General features: G+C 39.1%; 1 protein-coding gene across 1 annotated transcript in view; it reads left to right on the top strand.

The window, feature by feature from the left end:
- LOC117205893 (protein rhomboid) overlaps positions 1-16,177 on the top strand; it is a 167,060-nt gene extending 150,883 nt beyond the window's left edge. The window contains exons 2-5 of the mRNA XM_033444719.1: positions 2,822-3,087; positions 10,338-10,508; positions 11,435-11,590; positions 12,232-16,177. Of these exons, the coding sequence (XP_033300610.1) occupies positions 2,833-3,087; positions 10,338-10,508; positions 11,435-11,590; positions 12,232-12,552 (903 nt within the window). The 5' untranslated portion in view covers positions 2,822-2,832 and the 3' untranslated portion in view covers positions 12,553-16,177. The remainder of the gene's footprint in view (positions 1-2,821; positions 3,088-10,337; positions 10,509-11,434; positions 11,591-12,231) is intronic.
- Positions 16,178-19,582: the final 3,405 nt, after the last annotated feature.

Genomic DNA, 19,582 nt, shown 5'->3' with positions numbered 1-19,582 from the left:
TCGATATGTCTTTTCCCTCAAACGACAATGAAATATAACGAAGAAATATAACGAATTTTCCATAACGACAAATACAGAACGCTATTTTACAAAATATATTACAGCAGCAGAGAACTTGCACCACTGCGATTCTTAACCTCGCAAATGAGAAAATGATTCCGGACGTTGTGCGGGTGGTGTATCTCCGTGATCTTCGTAGTCAAAGATCGATTCGATTCGACTCGACTCCACTCGAGGCCATGGGTATATACAGAGGTAGAGACAGAGGCAGAAGGGCTGTGAAACGGGCGAAATCGTCTGGTTTCGACTATGAGCCCCAATAATTCAGAGGCAAATTCTATGGTGGCTCGACAACACTGGCCGAACAAAGACCGCTGCTGGAACGGACAAAGGGATCACCAGGATTGACCCCGGCGAAAGTTCTCGTCTCTGTCTCCTGTTCTCGCCACTCTTCCCTCTTTGCTCCTTTCTAGTCGGTGGCGTGGTTCTCTGTGTCACTATGGCTCTCTGTCTCTCGCTTCGCTTTCCACAAAACGAACCTCTGTCCTCCGCAACTACGTTCCTGTACCTCGTGAACCTGTGGACAAATGAATGCGTCGCAACCGTGGTTGGATTAAAGAGTGAACGATGCTGGAGTGAACCGTTGCGAGGCCGAGGGTTGGAATGGTGCGAGAAAGGCGAGACCGTGGAAAATGCTTTGAGGGTCGAAAATGGTGCTCGATGTTCTCTCTTTTTATGGACAATTTAATACTTGATGTTTCTTTGGTTAATTAGGACAACTTGGGATTTTCGCAAAGATTCTATCGCAGGATTTCCTATAATGGAATTACTACCGATGGTAGATATTCACGAGAAAAGTTATTTAGGGTAGCAAATGGTAGCTTCGCGTTTAGGGTTAATTCGATTAATTAACCGACGAATATATCGATGTTGACTAAACGAATCCCTGTTCGGTTGTATTAATCTACTTATAAGATTATTAATGGAAAATCCATTTCTAATTTTGAATATTCTCACGTATTACATACATTCTTCTACGTGTTTGCACATTTAAATTCACCATAAATTTATAAGTATCCGCAGTACATAAAACACCGTCGCCTATAATGCCGCTTGGCAGAGTCAGGAGCTCGGAAATTTATCGAAGACGATAGTTCCAACAAGAAGACCAAAATGTTGAAATACGGGGACGCTATACTTAAAACCGCGAGCAAATTAATGCCTACTAGCTGGCGAGCAATAAAGTGTGGCTTAAATTAAAGCGACTTCAGGGAACCATTCGCTGCTAACTATTCGTCTAGATAGCCTATTCGCGCTAATTATATATTCCATTGCTTTTGCCTTTCTATTCTCCTCTCCGATCCTTTTCGTCTCGAAACGAGTTTTGTTTAATCGATATTCATCCCAGTCACGTCGATTCGATTTTGCTTGCGACTTCCTCTTCTTCTTCTTTTACGTTTTTCAATTTTCATAGAAGCATTTATCGAGAAAAGTAGGAATCGTGGGTAAAAAGAAAGCACGATAAATGAAGAAAGAAGGCAGTGGTTCATAAATTACGATTAGTCGAGCTTGCGGCGAAATCATCGCAATAACGGGACAATGATCGAACGACGATTCAGTCTGGCGAAACGTAGTTATTTTTCTATCATCGTTACGTGTTCCTCTCTGTTTCTCTCGCGTGAAGCTTTTCGTTTATTAATATTCAAGGGGGTATTCTGGTCTAGAAATGTAAAAAAATCGAAACATTTTTTTTCCATATTTCCAAAGTTTAGACATTCGAGAATATGCCCTTGAGAGAATTTTTCAAAATTTCAATTATTTTATGAATTACAGCCATTTTTGTGACGCAGAATCTGCCCCGGTCCGACCGGGACCAATGTGCAATAAACGGTAGACGCTGGCCGAGTACCTACGTCTCAAAACTTTAAACGCGTTTTTCTCGAAACTACTTTTTTCGAGTTGGCGTGCACGATATCTCAAGTTCTAATGAACGGATTTATTTTAAATTTGGTCTGAATATTCCTTATATACTCCTCTATCGTCCGGACCACGCTCGGCTCAAAATCTTTAATATTACTATTTTTTTAAACGTTCGGAATTGTCAAAAAAAACGTGCGGAATAAGAATTTTTTTTCAAACGGCCGTCATTTTGTGAAAAAATGTTGTATTGACTTTTCCAAGGTTCAGACGATAGCGGCATCCATACTAATTAAGAATCCGTTCGCATTTTTTGTTTCGGATGACCAGAAGGGTTGATATCATGCACGCCACGGCACCCCATTTTTTTGACAGCACCCACTTTGCCAGCTCATAACTTTTTAAATATTGAGTTTTTTTTCAGTGAATTTTCTACGTAATCTCGAAATATCAATAAACAAATGCTAAACAGAAGGATAGCAAAAATATTTTTTGTTTCGCTTGTACAGAGCTTCAAAAATCGCCCGAAATTCATGCCTCTAGACCAGAATACCCCCTTAAAATGCCACTTCGAATCAAAATAATAAAATATTTCAGTTTCTACGTTTTTGTTAAAAAAATCATTCGTGCTTTCATTTCCGAACCAAATACTCTGTCGATATTTAAAATACCATGACTATATCGATTTGAATTTTTCTTCTAACTGATAGCCTTAATCTTCGATCATCGAATTCAGAAAATCCAGGATAAATATCTTTTTATCGTTTGAAATGTCATCCTCCGGACCAGAGAATGTATCAGCTTATTTTAACTAATTCTATTCAATTAATTTTAACCATTAAATTATCCAAAAGAGATCTCTCTGGTTCTATGATTAACAGGAGTTGGTGATCTCTTTTTGCAGACCAGGCCGTCATGGACGTTGAGGCAGCGCTGCTGGAGAACTCTCCAACACTGTCGACGATCTCGTCGGATTGCACCGACACCACATATTCCGGCCCCGGCTCGCCCTATTCCCCGGAATCGCCGATCATCGTCACCTCCTCGTACAAGAAGACAAAGGATGACGAGATCACGCCTAGACCGACGCCCAGGCACCCGCTACCGCCCCGGAAGCCCAACTTCCGGATACGACCGCCCTACCTTATGATCTGCATCAGCATCATAGAGGTAACTCTAATAAATCCACTCGTTTGTTCATCTTTCAGAAACTTTATCTATCGATCGATAATTTCATCCTAAATAGACTGTGTAGAATATTTATGCGAATTCATATTTTTAAAGGCACGGATAAAGAATTAAAACTACCTAAAAAAAAAAAAAAAAAAATGTGTTCTACTCTAAACGTTCGAAAGTTAAATAAATTTAAATGAAAAATTTATGTTTGAAATTAAGTTTAGAATAGTTTGGGTAGCTTGTTTCTCGTGTTTCATATATTTCTGCATTTGTGCGAACGCTTCTTCGTATTTACATTTGTACACCGATATAAATGTAATCGCGCGACTATTCGCAGTCTGTTAATAGATTAGAATTTTGAAATATGTGCGTCCGTGAGCGTAACTATGGGACGTTTGTTAGAATGATTTCGAGCTAGAGCAAGGATGTTTGCGAATGAATGGCGAAGTTCGAGTGGAACTCACGATTTCGGTAATTTGATTTGGAAATAGACGTGTTCTTGAATGGTTTGCGAGACTTCGCCGTGATTCATAATTGAGCACTGATTAATGGTTTTTGGGATGGTTGGTGAACCGTTTGAGTGCAGTGCAATTTACAAATGGAGGTGAAAATTAATTACAAGATAAAGATTGTTTTAATCCAACCAAATGGAAGCCTCGAACGAGAGTCTAAGTGTACGTTCGGCGATATTATTTTGCGGAAGAGCGGTTTTTAAGTTCCACTTACTTTCACTCCATCAGTTTTAAATATCCAGCGTTCTTCTCGTGTTCTACGTTACGTCGCTTGCTGACGAAATATCTGCAACTTTCGCATGTGTTAGAATGATAGTCGCTGTACCGTGAAATTTTCGTTCCCGTTTTCCCACCCTCGACAGCAAACAATTCTACAGAAGCGAGAAATCGACGAAAAGAGGTCGCGCCTCTATCGACAATTACAAAAGGAAGCTCTCGATCTCTAGCAAAAATAAAGAGTCCTCCGCGTCGATATTATTCCGCGTGACGTCGAATCCGGCAAACCGGATGCTCACCGAAAAACGTGAATGCATCGCACGATTCGTCCGAGCTCGAAAAATTTCCCATTAGCCGGGCTAATGCGTCGTTGAGGCTGTTCTGCGACAAGGACGAGACGATGGGAATCTCTCTCAATTATTCGCACGAGTTCACGAAGGAATATCGTACTGGTATTTCAAGAAACTCTAGCTCGACTTGAACGGGGAAGAAAAAATAAAAGAAGGGAAGAGGAACGAAGACGAAGAAGAAAGAGGGGAAAAAATGGAGTCGAGACGTTCCTCAGTCTGTTCTATATCTTTCTTTTTTCGTGCTTTCGCGTTCCTCCGTCGGATTCTTCTCTCTGGCTCGATAATAATTCCAGTGAGCTTATTCGAGCACTTCCGGAAGCTCGCCGGTACGAGCAGCGAACGTGGCGGATAAAATGCGCCGAGTTAAAGCCACCAAGTTAAATGCACCTTTCTTTCCTCGCTCAGTTTCACGCAATAAAACAGAAGTTAACGCTGTCGACGGAGTTAATGAAACGGCGCGAGATCGGCGGTTGAAAAGAATGGCGGCCCGCGATGCGGAGGTCCGATTTCCACGCGATAATCGAGCAGATAACAGCGACAGAACGATTATCTTGCGGGATGTTCTGCAATGGATATTGCGAGCGTCCTGAATTTCATCGTTCAAAGTTTTCACACCTGTCGCAAGGAAGCGAATTAATTTACACGTTCAGGAAATTTTAGAACGGACGATTTTCTGTTTTCTTTTAGGGAACGTTCTCGAATAGATACCGAAAATCCTCTGAATTTAGTGTTTTTTAAAGTTTCCAAAATCGTTAGAGGAGAAAAATTCTGTTGATTCGGGCGATTGCTAATTTGAAAATTTGGAAATTAGAATGAGCAACGTCTTTTCATCTTCTTTTGGTTCTTCGTTTTAAACAATGTTCTCGAACGGGTATCACAGCTACTGTCTTAATAAATTTGGTCTTTTAAGACTCTCAAGATAGATCTCTGCCTGTTCCTTCGCATCATTAGTCTCAGTTGTGAAGTTTGATAATTCGATATTGATAGTAGACGTAAACAGTGGCTAATGGGTTTTTTTAAGTCGATATCCAAGAGAATGATAAGAGATATTTCTTGGTTGTAAAAAAGATAAGCGGAAAGTATTATGGGAATATTTAAAGTCATAACGGTTGGTCCAAGTTAGTCAACTTCGTGACAAAAGATACAAGATTAATCTTGAATAAGAGCGAAAATTTGTACAGTTCCATTTAAGTTAGGAAATGCTTTTCACGATCCAAAGTACGTAGTATGTTTAATAATTACATTTCTTGTAACGACTTTCACGTTCGCTCGCGCAAGAGACATTAATATTTAATATTTATTTTACAAACGATGCACAATTGCGTACAAAGGCAATGTTTATTACGTAACTTGTTGAAAATTGACGTTCGAGTTGGACGCCACCTCATTCAGAGCTTTTACACCTGCCTGCATTCACCAAAGGCAATAATAATAACGAATAAATTACATTTTCCCCTCATTTTTCATCCTATCAAAATGTACGATATTGTCAATTATCCCGCAGGTAGAAAGAAGCAAATTTCCACTTTGCCGCAATTGAACAAGTACGTTCGTTAGATTCGAGCTGTAAATATAAATGATCTACATATTACTATCATTTTATACTAAATCAAGATACAACGTATTTTCAGCTACTCAAAGTTACAAAAAAAACACGCTATTCTACAGTTACTTTTGTGGCAATTGACCAGAAAATTCCACTCGATCGATCGATTTCTGCATATACTTTGCCACGGAACCAATTCCTCTCTCTCTCTCTCTCTTTCTCTCTCGTACGAAACAGGTTCCAGCAAAAGGCGAATAATCCAAAACCGCGTAAAATTCCTGTTCCTCAAGCAATAAAGGGATATTCGACGAGCTGTGCTCGACCCGCAGAGAACAGCCCTCTCTGGTAAAATCAGAGTTGGCGCGGTGGCTGATTCGTCGAAACAGGGAGGAATCTAATCGGCGTGCAGGTCCAGTTTCGCGCGATGAAACGAACGATAACGTTTTCCAGCCGTGTGGACCTTTAATGAAAACGCTGAGATAGCGGAAACGGTGATATCCTGGTTGAAACGCTCGGCGAAAAGTCAACTTCCGTTTCGGTAATAATCGTGCCACCGACGCGACTGTTCGCTTCGCGTTCTTCGCGTGTAATAACGCCACCAGGAGAGGATGTAGGATAACGAACGCTATAAATCAGAAGTAAAAACGTGTACCTGTAAATATAGCTCGTTAGAGAGTTCTGATAAATCACTAGAAACTTCCCATCGAAGAGTGGAAGTCTCCTAACGCCAGCACAATCGCCGTTAATCGCTGGATACCAATTTTTCAATCGTAACTGCTCGTATCTGTTGTAGAAACGACGACAAATTGATGAATTTCCGATGCACATAGAAAACCGAAGGATTAGTGCGTGGAAAGGACTTTCGAATGTTTGAATTATCGCATGTTTCCGTTGAGAATTTTGGATCTTAATGGCCGAAATAATGTTATAGAAACACTAAATTTATACTTAGAATTTATATCAGAATAGTTATATATTTATTTGATAAACGATTTCAAAGATATTCGTCGATACACATTTGCACGCGTCTCGGCATTTTCTTCCATACCAGACTGTTAACTGAACAGTTTACGTTCCTTTGTTTTCGAGACGCCGCGTACACGCATACTTTCACACACTGATATTCACATACATGTATACACTACTACGCAGCTAATCTAGTCTGGCACATAACATTATACGTATCTCAATAATTTCAATTGATAACGATAAATGGTATTAAAAAGATTGGAGAACGTTTGAAAGTTTTTGTCACGATTATAGAATCTCGTAGTTTTCTACTTTATTTGTTACAGTAAAAATATTGGATGCGTTATTTGTATTCGTGTTCACGTTTTATCGAATATCGCTCGCTAATAAATGTACTTTCTCTTTCTTTTTTCTCTTCTTTTTTCAAATAAATTGAAGCGTAAAGTTTTATAGTTAAGCAGAGAAGCGAAAAATACTCGTATACATTTGTTTCCGTAGGCGGCCGACAGTTTATGATTTATTTAATGGAAGAAACCAAAACGAAACTGGTACACGACCAATCCATGAACTTTATCGTTCTCTCGAGCGATGTTATATCTCGGCAACACTGACCATACATCCTACAGGCGCATTTTTTTCTTCAGATCGAGTCTCTCGTCGGATATAAAATTTCACGATAGAAATTTCAAACAGAAATGAAAGATTGAAAGTACGAGATTCCTATTGGATTGTCTGTCGTTACAGTAGTACAATAGTTTCGATCGATTGTGCGTTAAACTCGATTCACGGATCTCCTGGGAGATCATTTTGTATCTATGATATAGGGTAACAACGTGAGACAATATCGATCTATTCATTGTTTTAATATTTAGGTCACTTGAAATATCGAGAATATACGGTGAACTATTTTTCTTATTTTTATCCGTTTCTAATTATTTTTATTTATTTTATATTTATCGTTTTGCATAGATAAAATTCATGATATTATTAGTAATAAAATGTCAAATTCATATCATATAATTGATCTATAATTTTAGCGAGCTTGAAACGTCGATAACATGACTTTTAAAATATTAGAGCAATTTTCATTTTCTATCGTTATCGTTTTCAAGTATCAGTTTTGCTATTTCTGACTATTGTATATTTGTTTTGTTTTTTTTCTCTCTCTAAAATCTGTGGAATTTTAGCAAACTCTAAATATCAGAAATACGTTTTGATATACTTTTTTCCTTAATCGTTACATTCTCTCATATTACTATTTCCATTCGTCAGTACCAACTTTACCTTAAATTGCAACTATTAAAACGCATAGATCTTCTAGAACGCATTTGCCTTTCGTTATTTCCCTTTTATCAAGAACCATGGGTTCCATGAAACAGAATCTTCTTTATTCGTAATTGTTCGGCTGTAATATCCGATAATTTTTAATCAAATCCATCTCGATGCTTGCTGTACGCAGGAATTTTCAGATTTATTACTTCGAGCGATCCGATGGTCCTGAAAACCTCGCGAAACTCGCTGTATAATCAGAACCCGGTCGAATCGAGAGAAATCGTCCGATGACGACAGGTGTTTCTAGCCTGACAACTATATGCCTCCGACAACCATCCAGTTTCGGCAGGAAAAAAAAAAGAGAGGAAAAAAATAGAAAAAAAAGGATTGATGTTCTCGTGGATGTTTTGACGTGCTTCGTGTTCCGTGGAAATTTATTCGTTGACCATCCCGATAAATGGCGAGGAAATTCGTTTTATGAATAATTTCGTTCGAACAGACTAGTCCCAGCTGTTCTACGATCGCCGAAATAATTGGAAAAGCTGTTTATTGGCGTTCGTGCTCGTCCATTTATATCCGCGAAATTCCTGACAGACACTGTGTACCGATATTCTTTTAAAGTTCGTCATTCATATTCCAGTCTATAAATCTTTTATTAGAGATTCCTGCGTAATTCGATGTTATTACGAACCCTTCGATCATAAGATCCCATTTCAATCGAAGAAATGACAACAAACGTCCACTTAATCACGTTCAAACACGCGTAATACGTCTCTCAGGCTCCGAACGAGACTGTCCGACCTCGAAACTTATCGTAAAACGTGCTCCTCCTTCTCATTATTCAGAAACTTCTAGCTTTTCTTATCGTCCATCCGCGAAACTGGAAATTCAAGCGCACATGCCCATGTATCAAAGTTTCCGTGGCAATTTTCATAGCGCATATTTACTCGACAGTTTAGCTCAGACTTACGACACGCCGGCAGCTCGTTGGACCACAAATCGTACAAAATCTCGTATCTCTTTCTCCACTCCTCTCGCCCCTGTTCGCTACGATCTTTTCGCTCTTTTCCGCGGAGGAACGTTTCTTCTTACGTTTGACCTGACGCGTTCACGCCCCGGATCGCGACACAAGGTTTCCCCCGCGTAAATCATCCGGCGATGCGGATACACGCCGCTTTCGTGCCCCCCTTTTCCCTTTTATCTTTACGTCCCAGCTTTTACGACCACTGTGTGCCTTCCAGTCGCGGCACGTTGTTTAATGTAAATAACGTAAGACGAAAGATTCGAAGAGTTGGAAATTAGAAAATTGCAAATTACAGGATTTGGAAATTTGAATATCTGAATATTTGGAGACTCGAAGATATTCGGAGGTGCAGGAATTTGAAAATTTGAGAATCGTTTTTAATCTTTATTGGATGATGTTCAAACTACGTTGAAATATCCATGATCAAAATAAGATTCGTCCTTAGCTTAGCAAAGATATTTTCGATATAGTTTTACTGTCGTAATTACCTACGATTGTTGATATTATTAGAAAAAGCAAGAATATTGAAATTTCCACGTGGCAAACTCTATTCGGTTCATCGACTGAACCAAAGGAGCAAAAACTCGAACGCGCATTATCGATGAACAACCTAACGAATAATTAATTCCATTGGCGTATGGAAATTCGACCAGGCAAAATGGTAATTAATCAAAACTGCTTGTTTAATGCCGAATAAACTGCCGTCGCGTCGTTGTCAGCCTTTAAATAATGAACGATCCGAATATTCCTAGCGTTATTATGAATGATAATTGACGCCGTGCACGGTGCGCTTAGCTGCGAGAAAAGACGCTGTGTTATCGCGAAACCAGCCGTATAATTCGTTCATTGTCGTGAAAATGGCTGGCGTAGCGTAACGCCGTGAGTTTAATTGGAATTAAGATTTTCTGAAAACCTTCGTTTCTTATAACATCGTGCAACGTCCAACTGATATTCCTTGCCAAATCCTTAGAACCAACGTTTCACCGAGTCCAACAAATTACAACCACAACGATACAAAACAATTGAAATTCAATCTCAAACTTTCTATATTTCTTACGACAAACGAAACTCATCCTTAAAACACTTTCCATCGTATCGTACGGATCGTACAAATTCTACACAGTGTCGATACCATACGATACTATCCAAATATGATTTTTATAAAATCGCTGTATCCTTTGTCAAAGCCCAGCCTTAAAACACATTTCACTAGAAAATTCAAATATCAGTCTCGATTTTCAAACGCTGTATACTAGAACTTACCCTTGCAAACACGTAACGCTACACGTTATCACGCATCCTGTACGCTAAATAGCATGACATCGACGATTAAAATGCATTCTGGATGACGACAGATAGCCGTTCACTGCCTGGGAGACGAGGCGACGTTGCGCAGGTGGTTGGTCTACGATCCACGTCAGAGGGTGCAGGGCTGGAGGTTCGTCTCGTACATGCTGCTGCACTCGAACGCGCTTCACCTTGCGTTGAACGTAGTCATCCAACTGGTGCTCGCCACTCCGCTCGAGGTGAGTTAATTAAACTAATTGTCGACCAGCCAGCCTCGTTCGTTGGCTACTCTCTTTCTCTTTTCTCATTCGCAATGCTCGGCAAAGTGTATCTTTGGGTGAACCGATCGATCGCGTTCAAAGGGGCTGCGTATCGAGTAAAAAGTCATTATCGAAAGAACACAAAGGCATGGAAAGAACGGCAGGTGGAATTTAACATTAGAACTATCGAGGGATAAAACTTACGTCAGGGAAATTAAAGCGTAATGTATGGACGAGTGTACACAGGCTATCGGTATTTTTGTCTAGTCATTCGCGATATTGGCATTTAAACAACGTTTGAATTAATGGTTCTTCGATGTAGATAGACGAACGTTGTTTCGATTAAGAATTATACTGGTTCTGTTTAAAATGTAAAACATACGCGATCTTTATTTATAACCTACGATATCTTCCTCAGTCTTCCGTTATTTTTTGCGAAATATTTTCTCCTAACGAGCCATCGTTTATCCGTAGATTTCGCAAAAAAGTCACGGAAAATTCGCGATATTTGCCGTCGTAAATCTAGAAAATTTGTACGAGTCGAATCATTACAGATTGGTCATTTCGGCGTTGGTAAATTTGTAAAATTTTTACGGAAAATAACGGATTGCTTATTTATTGATCGGTCAAATATATATAAAATTTCTATGGGAAGTGATGAATGAGTTATTCGAAACACTCTGATAGTTCTAATATTAAATGGATGGAAAATTTTACACTGGCTAATTGATCGAAATTTATCATCCCTTTTAATTCTTTTTCTCTCGCATTTTGTCATTGTCTACATTTTTTAGTTAATCGATTAATATTCGACGAACGAAGAGAGAATTTCGTATTAGAAAGAATGTTTTCTAAGGGCATAGAAAATATGTCGAACGAACGAAAGACGATATCGGTGGTCGTAGGTGGAACAGGGTCGAATAGGGGTGGCAACGATCTACTTAGGAGGTGGTGTTTGCGGAGCCCTTGGAGCATCTCTTCTCCAACCGAGCCTCTTCTTGGTCGGCGCTTCTGCGGGTGTCTATGCTTTACTTACCAGTCATCTGGCGCATCTCTACCTGGTTAGTTACAAATTATATTATTCTGCTATTATTGACATACGTATGCGTATAAAATAAAATTTATCTATGCGGAAGTTGTCGATTCCTTTTTATCTTTCTTTGCATCCTTATTGTACCTTATTGAAGTAACGTTTCAAATCGAAAGTTTTAAATCTACACTTACACACATAGAAGAAAACTCTGCTTGTAGACGACTAGGTAACGATTGTTCAACTTGCTTCGTACAATTTTAATTTGCTCGAACTTGCCACATTCTACTACAATCTTCTACAACGAACTCTAACACAACCGTCTAGTTTCGTTCGTCTTTTATTATTTGTAACGTCACCGACATACTTGCCAGATAATTAAAAGAAGATGTTCCATGTCGTTTACAATCACCTTAGTTGCCCAGAAGTTCGTAATCTTGTTGCAAATACACCATGATCCAACTTTCTGCAACTTCGTTACGCCGCGTCTACTGCTGCGTTTTTAGTTTTAATGCCATCAAGATTTCCTTAAAAACGAAACCTTGCGACATCTTCTCGAATTAATACCGCTTCGATCCAATTTCCCTTAACGCGATCAAACACGAACAACTTTTATCTACCAACCACTCGTCGAACATTGACTCATGACTCTTCTCTGTCTTTAATTTCCAGTGTCACGGAGAACTCCGCTACGCCGGCTGGCGTCTAGGTGCCGTGTTACTCTTAGCAAGCGCAGACGTCGCGTCACTTCCAATTCCAGCACTGCTCGGTTGCGGTAGAGTCGGTTGGGCAGCTCACGTGGCTGGCGCCCTGGCAGGGCCACTCCTAGGCCTGGCAGTGTTCCCGAATCAAAGCAAGAAAGACGCTAGAGGACGAAGATTCGTGAGGTTCGTGCGACTTCTAAGCGCGATCAGCGTGATGCTGCTCGTGGTTGGCGCCATTTTGGGCAACATCTACGTGATCGCGTTGCCACAGCTGAGGAAGCCCTCCTGACAGAGGATCGAGCTGCTCGTCAAGCTCTGCAGACGGTCCTTCCTCATCGTCAAGATCAGAGAGGCCGCCGAGAGCGTTTTCGAGTAGGAAATCGCGCAACTCGCTGGCAATGGGAAAATTTTTACGACGTTGCTCGGACCCAGGGAAAGAAATGATCGTCGTCGAAGTTGGGATCGCGTGAAATTATGAGAAAAGAAAAAAGAAAAAAAAGAAGGAAGAAAAAGGAACAGAATTGGAAGATAACGTTAAAGACGAAGAACTTTCGAAACTAAAAATTTCTCGAATTTGCAAGCAAAAGTAATACGGAATTGTAAATGGAACTGAGAAGCATCGTTGAAAAAATATGTCGGCGAATGTATTACGGTGAGGTGAGAATTTGTAGATTGTTATTGCGATACGCGTGGAAGAAAAATTGTTGTTCGAACTGCGCAAATGGGTGAACAATTAGATGGAAGGAAAAATAAGACGTTGGATATAAATGAAACGGAACAGAAAAGCATCGTGCTCTGTTAAAGGGCAAGTGGTGGATGTACAACGTGGACGTAAATCGATTGGAGCAGCTACTCGCAGACTGTTGTTGCGATACGCGTGGAATAACAAATTTTGTACACCGTGCAAATGGGTAAACAATTAAATGGAGAGAAGAGTAAGAAGCTCGTGGGAGGTATTACGATTGAAGACTATTTGCAAGTCGTTGTTGCGATACGCATGGAAGAAGAGATGCTTCGAACTGTTCAGTTGAGTGAATAATTAGGTTGAAGGAGTAGAAGGCTTCTTATTTGCAGCGATTGTCGGATATAAAATTGAGAAGAAGAAAATTGAAGATGGAAGGAAATGTATCTATCGAAGGAAGAAGAGAGCAGAAGAGGGACAAAGATACATGTACGTTAATCTTATTAAGAACTTGGCTAAACTTAGAGTTTATCAAGCCGAGAAAAGCGTGCGTTTAATTACAAAAGGAGAAAGACTTTCCGCAACAAATATTTAAATATTTAAGGGAACGAAAATCGCTGAGGAATTAAAACCGAGTAAACGGTCCAGCGATTTCTATCGAAATAATATTTACCTTTACCGAAACTGCCAGAAGAGAACCACTCACCGAATGAATCGCCTAAAATAGATAAAAAATAAAAATAAAGAAAAAGCAAGATCAATCGATCAACCAAAAAAAAAAAAAAATAAATAAACAAATAAATAAATAAATATAAAAAGCGAGAGCAATCTAAACCAATCTTAGGGAGAGAAAGAAGGAAGAAAATTGCCTGAAATTCCAGCTGGCTCGATTCAAGTTTCTTCGACTGTATCGACAGGAATGATCAAGGGTCTCCTTTTCGAAAGAACTATAGCATCCTGTCTGCGTTTAGTATACTTCTCTGCAAGGTCTAGCCGTTCTTCAATTTCTGCCTGATGTATTCGGCTAGCGGGAAGGAGCAGAAAGATATTCTGGAAATTTACGTTGGCCAAGCTGTCTCTAATCGTGGGATTACGAGAGGTCGTTGCTCGTGGCCAACGTTTGTTCCAACGGCTGACGAATCGACGTCGTTTCGACGAAGAATGGACGTGTCGTATAAATCGCTTATATCGCGATTCTTTATTGCACTCATCAATGTTAAGACGCCAAGATGAATAGGAAACTTCGACTTGACGCTTTTTGGTGTTTGTTTGGATGAAAGCGGAGGAGCTGGTTTCTGGAAGAGGCGTAGAATTCTATTTGGAGATGGATGTAGAACTCTCGATTGTACGAGGATTGAAAAGAAACGGGGAGAAGGAATTGACGGGACTGGGATTGTTTAACGGTGAACGTAGAACTTTTAATTGCACCCTCGACGAACGGAGAAAAGATAGAAAGAAGAAATTGAAAGAGTTGCACCGTATAATGATGGGATCAGTAAGTTTGACCATGTGTTTGATAAATAGCAGAATGTTGAAAGTAGAGATCAAGGAAACTACTGATTTGGTTCTTCGATAATGCGTGCCATGTGAAACGATGGATTTGGTTGTTCAACTTTAGACCTTAACTTTCAACGAAGGAGGAATAAATTGAAAGGAGAAATTGAAGGGAATAGATCGTCGAGAGTTAAAACTTGGTGATATAGTTTCAATTTACTTCAGTTCCTAGGTGGATGAAGAACAGATTGAAATCGGAAGTTAGACAGTGTTCGATAATGAGTGTGATCGATAATAATAAAATACTCTTTGCTGATTACTCAGTGGCTATGCAGAAAAGATTGGACGAAAGCTGAAGAAAATAGACTATTGGAAAATAAATTTCGTATATAATTTCAATTTTCTTTTTAGTTCTCGATGGATGGAAAAAAGATTAAAAGCAAAGGTCGAAGAAAGCAGACTATTCAAAGATAAACTGATACGAACGTTCGACCTTAGCCCCTGGTAGAATAAAGGAAAAGTTAAAAGCATAGCTTTTCGCACTTTTGCTGTACATTTAGCGGACGAAGAAAACGTGAAACGTTCGTCTTTCTTAGGCAAAAGAAACGATAGAAGGAAAAGTCAAAAAGATTAAAGAAGTTGGACTTCTTAGAGATCGCTGTAGAACTTTAGACTGTACTTGATGTAAAGAGAAACTGTACAATCGAGTGGAGAATCAAAGGTATGAATCTTGTTTTGTGTTCTCGTTCGACGAAACGGTGAGTGAAAGACTGATTCGTGAAAGTTCGGAGGTGAGAGAGAAAGAAGAGCGTTTAATAGGTGGATAAGATGATTTTGTTGAATCGAAGCGTTCAGGACAATGGCACGAGAACTGTAACGAATGATGTCGATCGGCAGATAGTTGCCGAGGCGACGACTGTACAATTGACTAGTAGTAAGCCTGAAATCCGTTGATTGGTAACGTATTGGTAGACCGTTGTTTCTGGTAGCGCGAAAATCGATGAACAAGAGAGACATTATGCTGCGTGTACTTTTCCAAAAGAAGTCGTTTTTCAAGTTCACTTCATTTATGGACACATCGGATAATTTTTCAATCAAGAAATACCTGTTGTACAAATTGCATGCCGTAATTTCCAAGCTTTTTCCCTATTTTCTCTTTTTTTCATTATCGAAGAATCTTTAAATCCTAAAGCTTTAAGATGAAAACAGAGTTTCTTGTAAAGACAATTTTCCTCCATAAATTATGTATTTTACTCTTGCAAATTTGCTATAAAAAAGCAACACTTTCACGATTGTAATAATTGTCCTTCATACTTGAACACCTACTATTAGAAATTCCTTTGTTAATTAGAAATATCTTTAATTCGACAATTTTATTATCTTGGCGATTTGAAAATTGACGTTCGTTGATTTTTGTGCGTATCCAGGAATAAATAGGGATAAATAGTTGATAAGGATGTTCTAAGATAATTCTTCGCTATAAAATACCGATTAAAGTAACGATAAGTTGGGTATTCGTTATTTAAAAAGCGGCTGCGAACGACGAATTTCTCTTATCACTCTTTTTTCCCAGCCGATACCGTGGATGAAACCGGGAGAGAAAATTGCGCGACTCGAGAAATGCATTTCACGATCCCTCGATTCGTCGTCCCAACGATGCGTTTTCCCGTTAAGGTGGATGGTCGTCGAGTCGAGGACGTCGTTGTCGTCAAAGATGACGCGTCGCGGAACGACCTGATTTTCTTCTGAAAAATCGCACGACTACCATTCGAAAGTTATATGTCTCGATCTACTATAATTTTTCGCGTTCGAATCGTTTTATATTCAAAAATTTATTTCCTCTTATCTATCTGTGGTTTTCTTTGCTTTTGAGTTTCTGAGTATTATATCGTAGATTTACACGTGTGAATTTTAATTGAAACGCAATTTTAATCGTCCAAAGTATTATCCCAATATTCTTCCGATTTCTTGAACTTTCCTTAGACTTTGTTTTTATATATTTTCATCTTCGATTTCCATTATGTATTTTCATCTGTCGTAGTTGCTAGATCAGATTTACTTCTCGCGCTTTTTCAAGTACTTCTCGTGCGCATTCGATTTACCGCCTTTGCGCTCCGATTCTTTCATTTGACAATCACTACGTTAAAATGTTGCTCGTCTGTCTCAGAAAGCAAATGTATTCTCGATTCAACAATTAGGACGTAGTCCTCTACGTAAATCCATAAATAAATTGCCACTTTGTATTTGCCACATGATATTCACGAGCCTAAATCCGAGAAAGTTCTTCTAAAATATGCTCAAGGACATGACCCAAGTTTCCCAAAACGGGATCAAAATTAACTTTCTAAACTTCCAAATTTGCAAACACTGCCAGTGTTCCGTCCCCCTATAACACAGACATACGCAAGACATTTCCTCCATAATGGAAGATTTCTCGATCTTTAATATTTCTATGGTTTACTATAAATAATAGAGATAGTAAGTCTATCGTAGAGTTAATATTGATTTTTATATAATGCGATACTATAAAGAAGAGAGAAAGAGATGAATGAAAAGACAGGAGGAGTTGGCATTTCGTTCTGGAGCTACTAATGGACTCATTAGTAAGGTTTCCCAGGAGGCTCGTGCCTTAGACACGAGGACGGTACGACGGAGGTGACACACCGCGCGCTCCTCTGGCGATTCACAGGACGCATTTGCATGAACAGGATGCTTAGACGACGAATTTCAGAGAATTGCCCTGTTGCCACGAATTTCTCTGATGGCGAGTGTACAAGGACCACCGCAATACAGTTTCCCAACTGACCACAATTTTCCCTCAATAATGTATCACTCGTGTCTTCTTCTTCCTCGTCCTCTACGATTCTTCATCTATAATACGAATACTCGATAGAAATTGACTGATTTTTCTTCTCTATCCAAAACTTTAAGCCATCCTGCTCGTTGCATTGTTTAAAAGAAACAATTTTATTGATACACTGCCCATACCGGTGATCTTCGCCACACGGATATATTTATTCACTCCTCCGTGGTCCAATATATTAAAAGATGAAGCAAATCTCTTCAATGATTAATTTAAATTAAGATTTAAATTAAGAACCCTGGAATTTTGCTTCTTCGGTCGTGTTCATAAAACTACGAGTTTACCTAAATATCCACCGAAGGACCAAGGAGTATTCAGCTTATGGTATTCTTAAGGACGTTTCCATTTCCATAAACCTTATACAATTGGCGAATTTCAGCTGAATCGCTGCAATTTCTTTTCATAATGGACAATTTTATTGATACACTGCCCATATCGGTGATGTTCGCCACACGGATATATTTATTCACTCCTCCGTGGTGCAATATATTAAAAGATGAAGCAAATCTCTTCAATGATTAATTTAAATTAATATTTAAATTAAGAACCCTGGAATTCTGCTTCTTCGGTCGTGTTCATAAAACTACGAGTTTACCTAAATATCCACCAAAGGACCAAGGAGTATTCAGCTTATGGTATTCTTAAGGACGTTTCCATTTCCATAAACTTTATACAATTGGCGAATTTCAGCTGAATCGCTGCAATTTCTTTTCGTAATGGACAATTTTATTGATACACTGCCCATATCGGTGATCTTCGCCACACGGATATATTTATTCACTCCTCCGTGGAGCAATATATTAAAAGATGAAGCAAATCTCTTCAATGATTAATTTAAATTAAGATTTAAATTAAGAACCCTGGAATTCTGCTTCTTCGGTCGTGTTCATAAAACTACGAGTTTACCTAAATATCCACCAAAGGACCAAGGAGTATTCAGCTTATGGTATTCTTAAGGACGTTTCCATTTCCATAAACTTTATACAATTGGCGAATTTCAGCTGAATCGCTGCAATTTTTTTTTCGTAATCGCGATATTAAGAGAATACAAATTTTATAATGTAACTTTACCCCCCCCCCAAAAAAAAATATTCCAAATGAAATATCGCGTCAACGTTAGCACTCGAGTTTAATTTGCTGATAACCAGAACAAACTATCTTTTGAAAATTCCCACCTAGAAGTCGTCAAACCCTACAACTTCGAGAATTCGTAATCAAAATTAACGTTTCGAAAATGAATCTTCGTATCGCGATCGGCAACTTGAGTCATGTCACACATCCAAATGAGAGACGCTGTCGCAAAGGTGGAGAGAGCGCAAAGGGGTTGTTACTCAGCCTATCCTCGGCAACTTGCAGCCAGAAATCATTCGAGTAATCCTATCCCACTGAATCGATCGGTGAGAGTATATCATTCGCGAGTATGCGATGAGAGAATAGAAGAGACGACGGAATAGGAGAATTTAATGGAGGTAAACGCGCGCAGAAAATTCCGAGAAACGCGGAAACGACGCGTGGGGTGTTCACGCGTACGCGAATGCGAACGTGGGCAGAATTTCGAACGCGGCTCTTAGTTGCTTCTCCTTGCCCCGCGTATCCTTTCTTTTTCCACGTCCAGAGCAGAGAAATTAAAAATCTCCGTTGTCCCGCGCGCTTTTACATTTACGACGTTCTAATCTTTAATTCTACGCGGAAAGTGTTTTTCCGCGATTCTCGCTTCTATGAAAATTCCACGGCAATTTGACCTCTTGTCTTGCGACGTCAAGACATAAACTATGCGAAAATTACAGATTTGATTCAACAAGAGAAGGTTTCGTAATGTTCGAAACAATGGATAGTTGAGATTTTCGTTTTGGTTTCAAACCTGCAGATTGTGGAAATTGTGAACTTATTTTTTATCGATAGGTGTTGTTAAGATGTTGCGCTGGTATGGACGATTATGTTAATCTGAGACAATTTTTGGTGGAAAAAAGCACGATTTATTAAGTTATTATAATTCGAATTATTAAGATCGTAAGGGATCGTTAAACGTAAGGGGTTAAATGAGAGTGATTGCACTTTTATCGGTTAATTAACCCTCTATAACCATCGCTTGTTTTGTTTTTTTTTTTTTTTTTAGTTTTCGTATATGATAAAAAAGATTCTAGTTAATCGTTGAATTTTTGTTTTAACGTAATAATCGAAGGCTAAGAATTATTACTAATAAATTGTTTAACAATCGTTTTCTAAGATGATCGTTTGATGGCTTAAGGAAATAGAGTAAGATTTAGAGAGTGTAGATAT

This window comes from Bombus bifarius, unplaced genomic scaffold, assembly GCF_011952205.1.
Source record: "Bombus bifarius isolate JDL3187 unplaced genomic scaffold, Bbif_JDL3187 scf7180000007996, whole genome shotgun sequence".
Lineage (NCBI taxonomy): Eukaryota > Metazoa > Arthropoda > Insecta > Hymenoptera > Apidae > Bombus > Bombus bifarius.
This window is presented reverse-complemented; position numbering and strand designations above follow the sequence as displayed.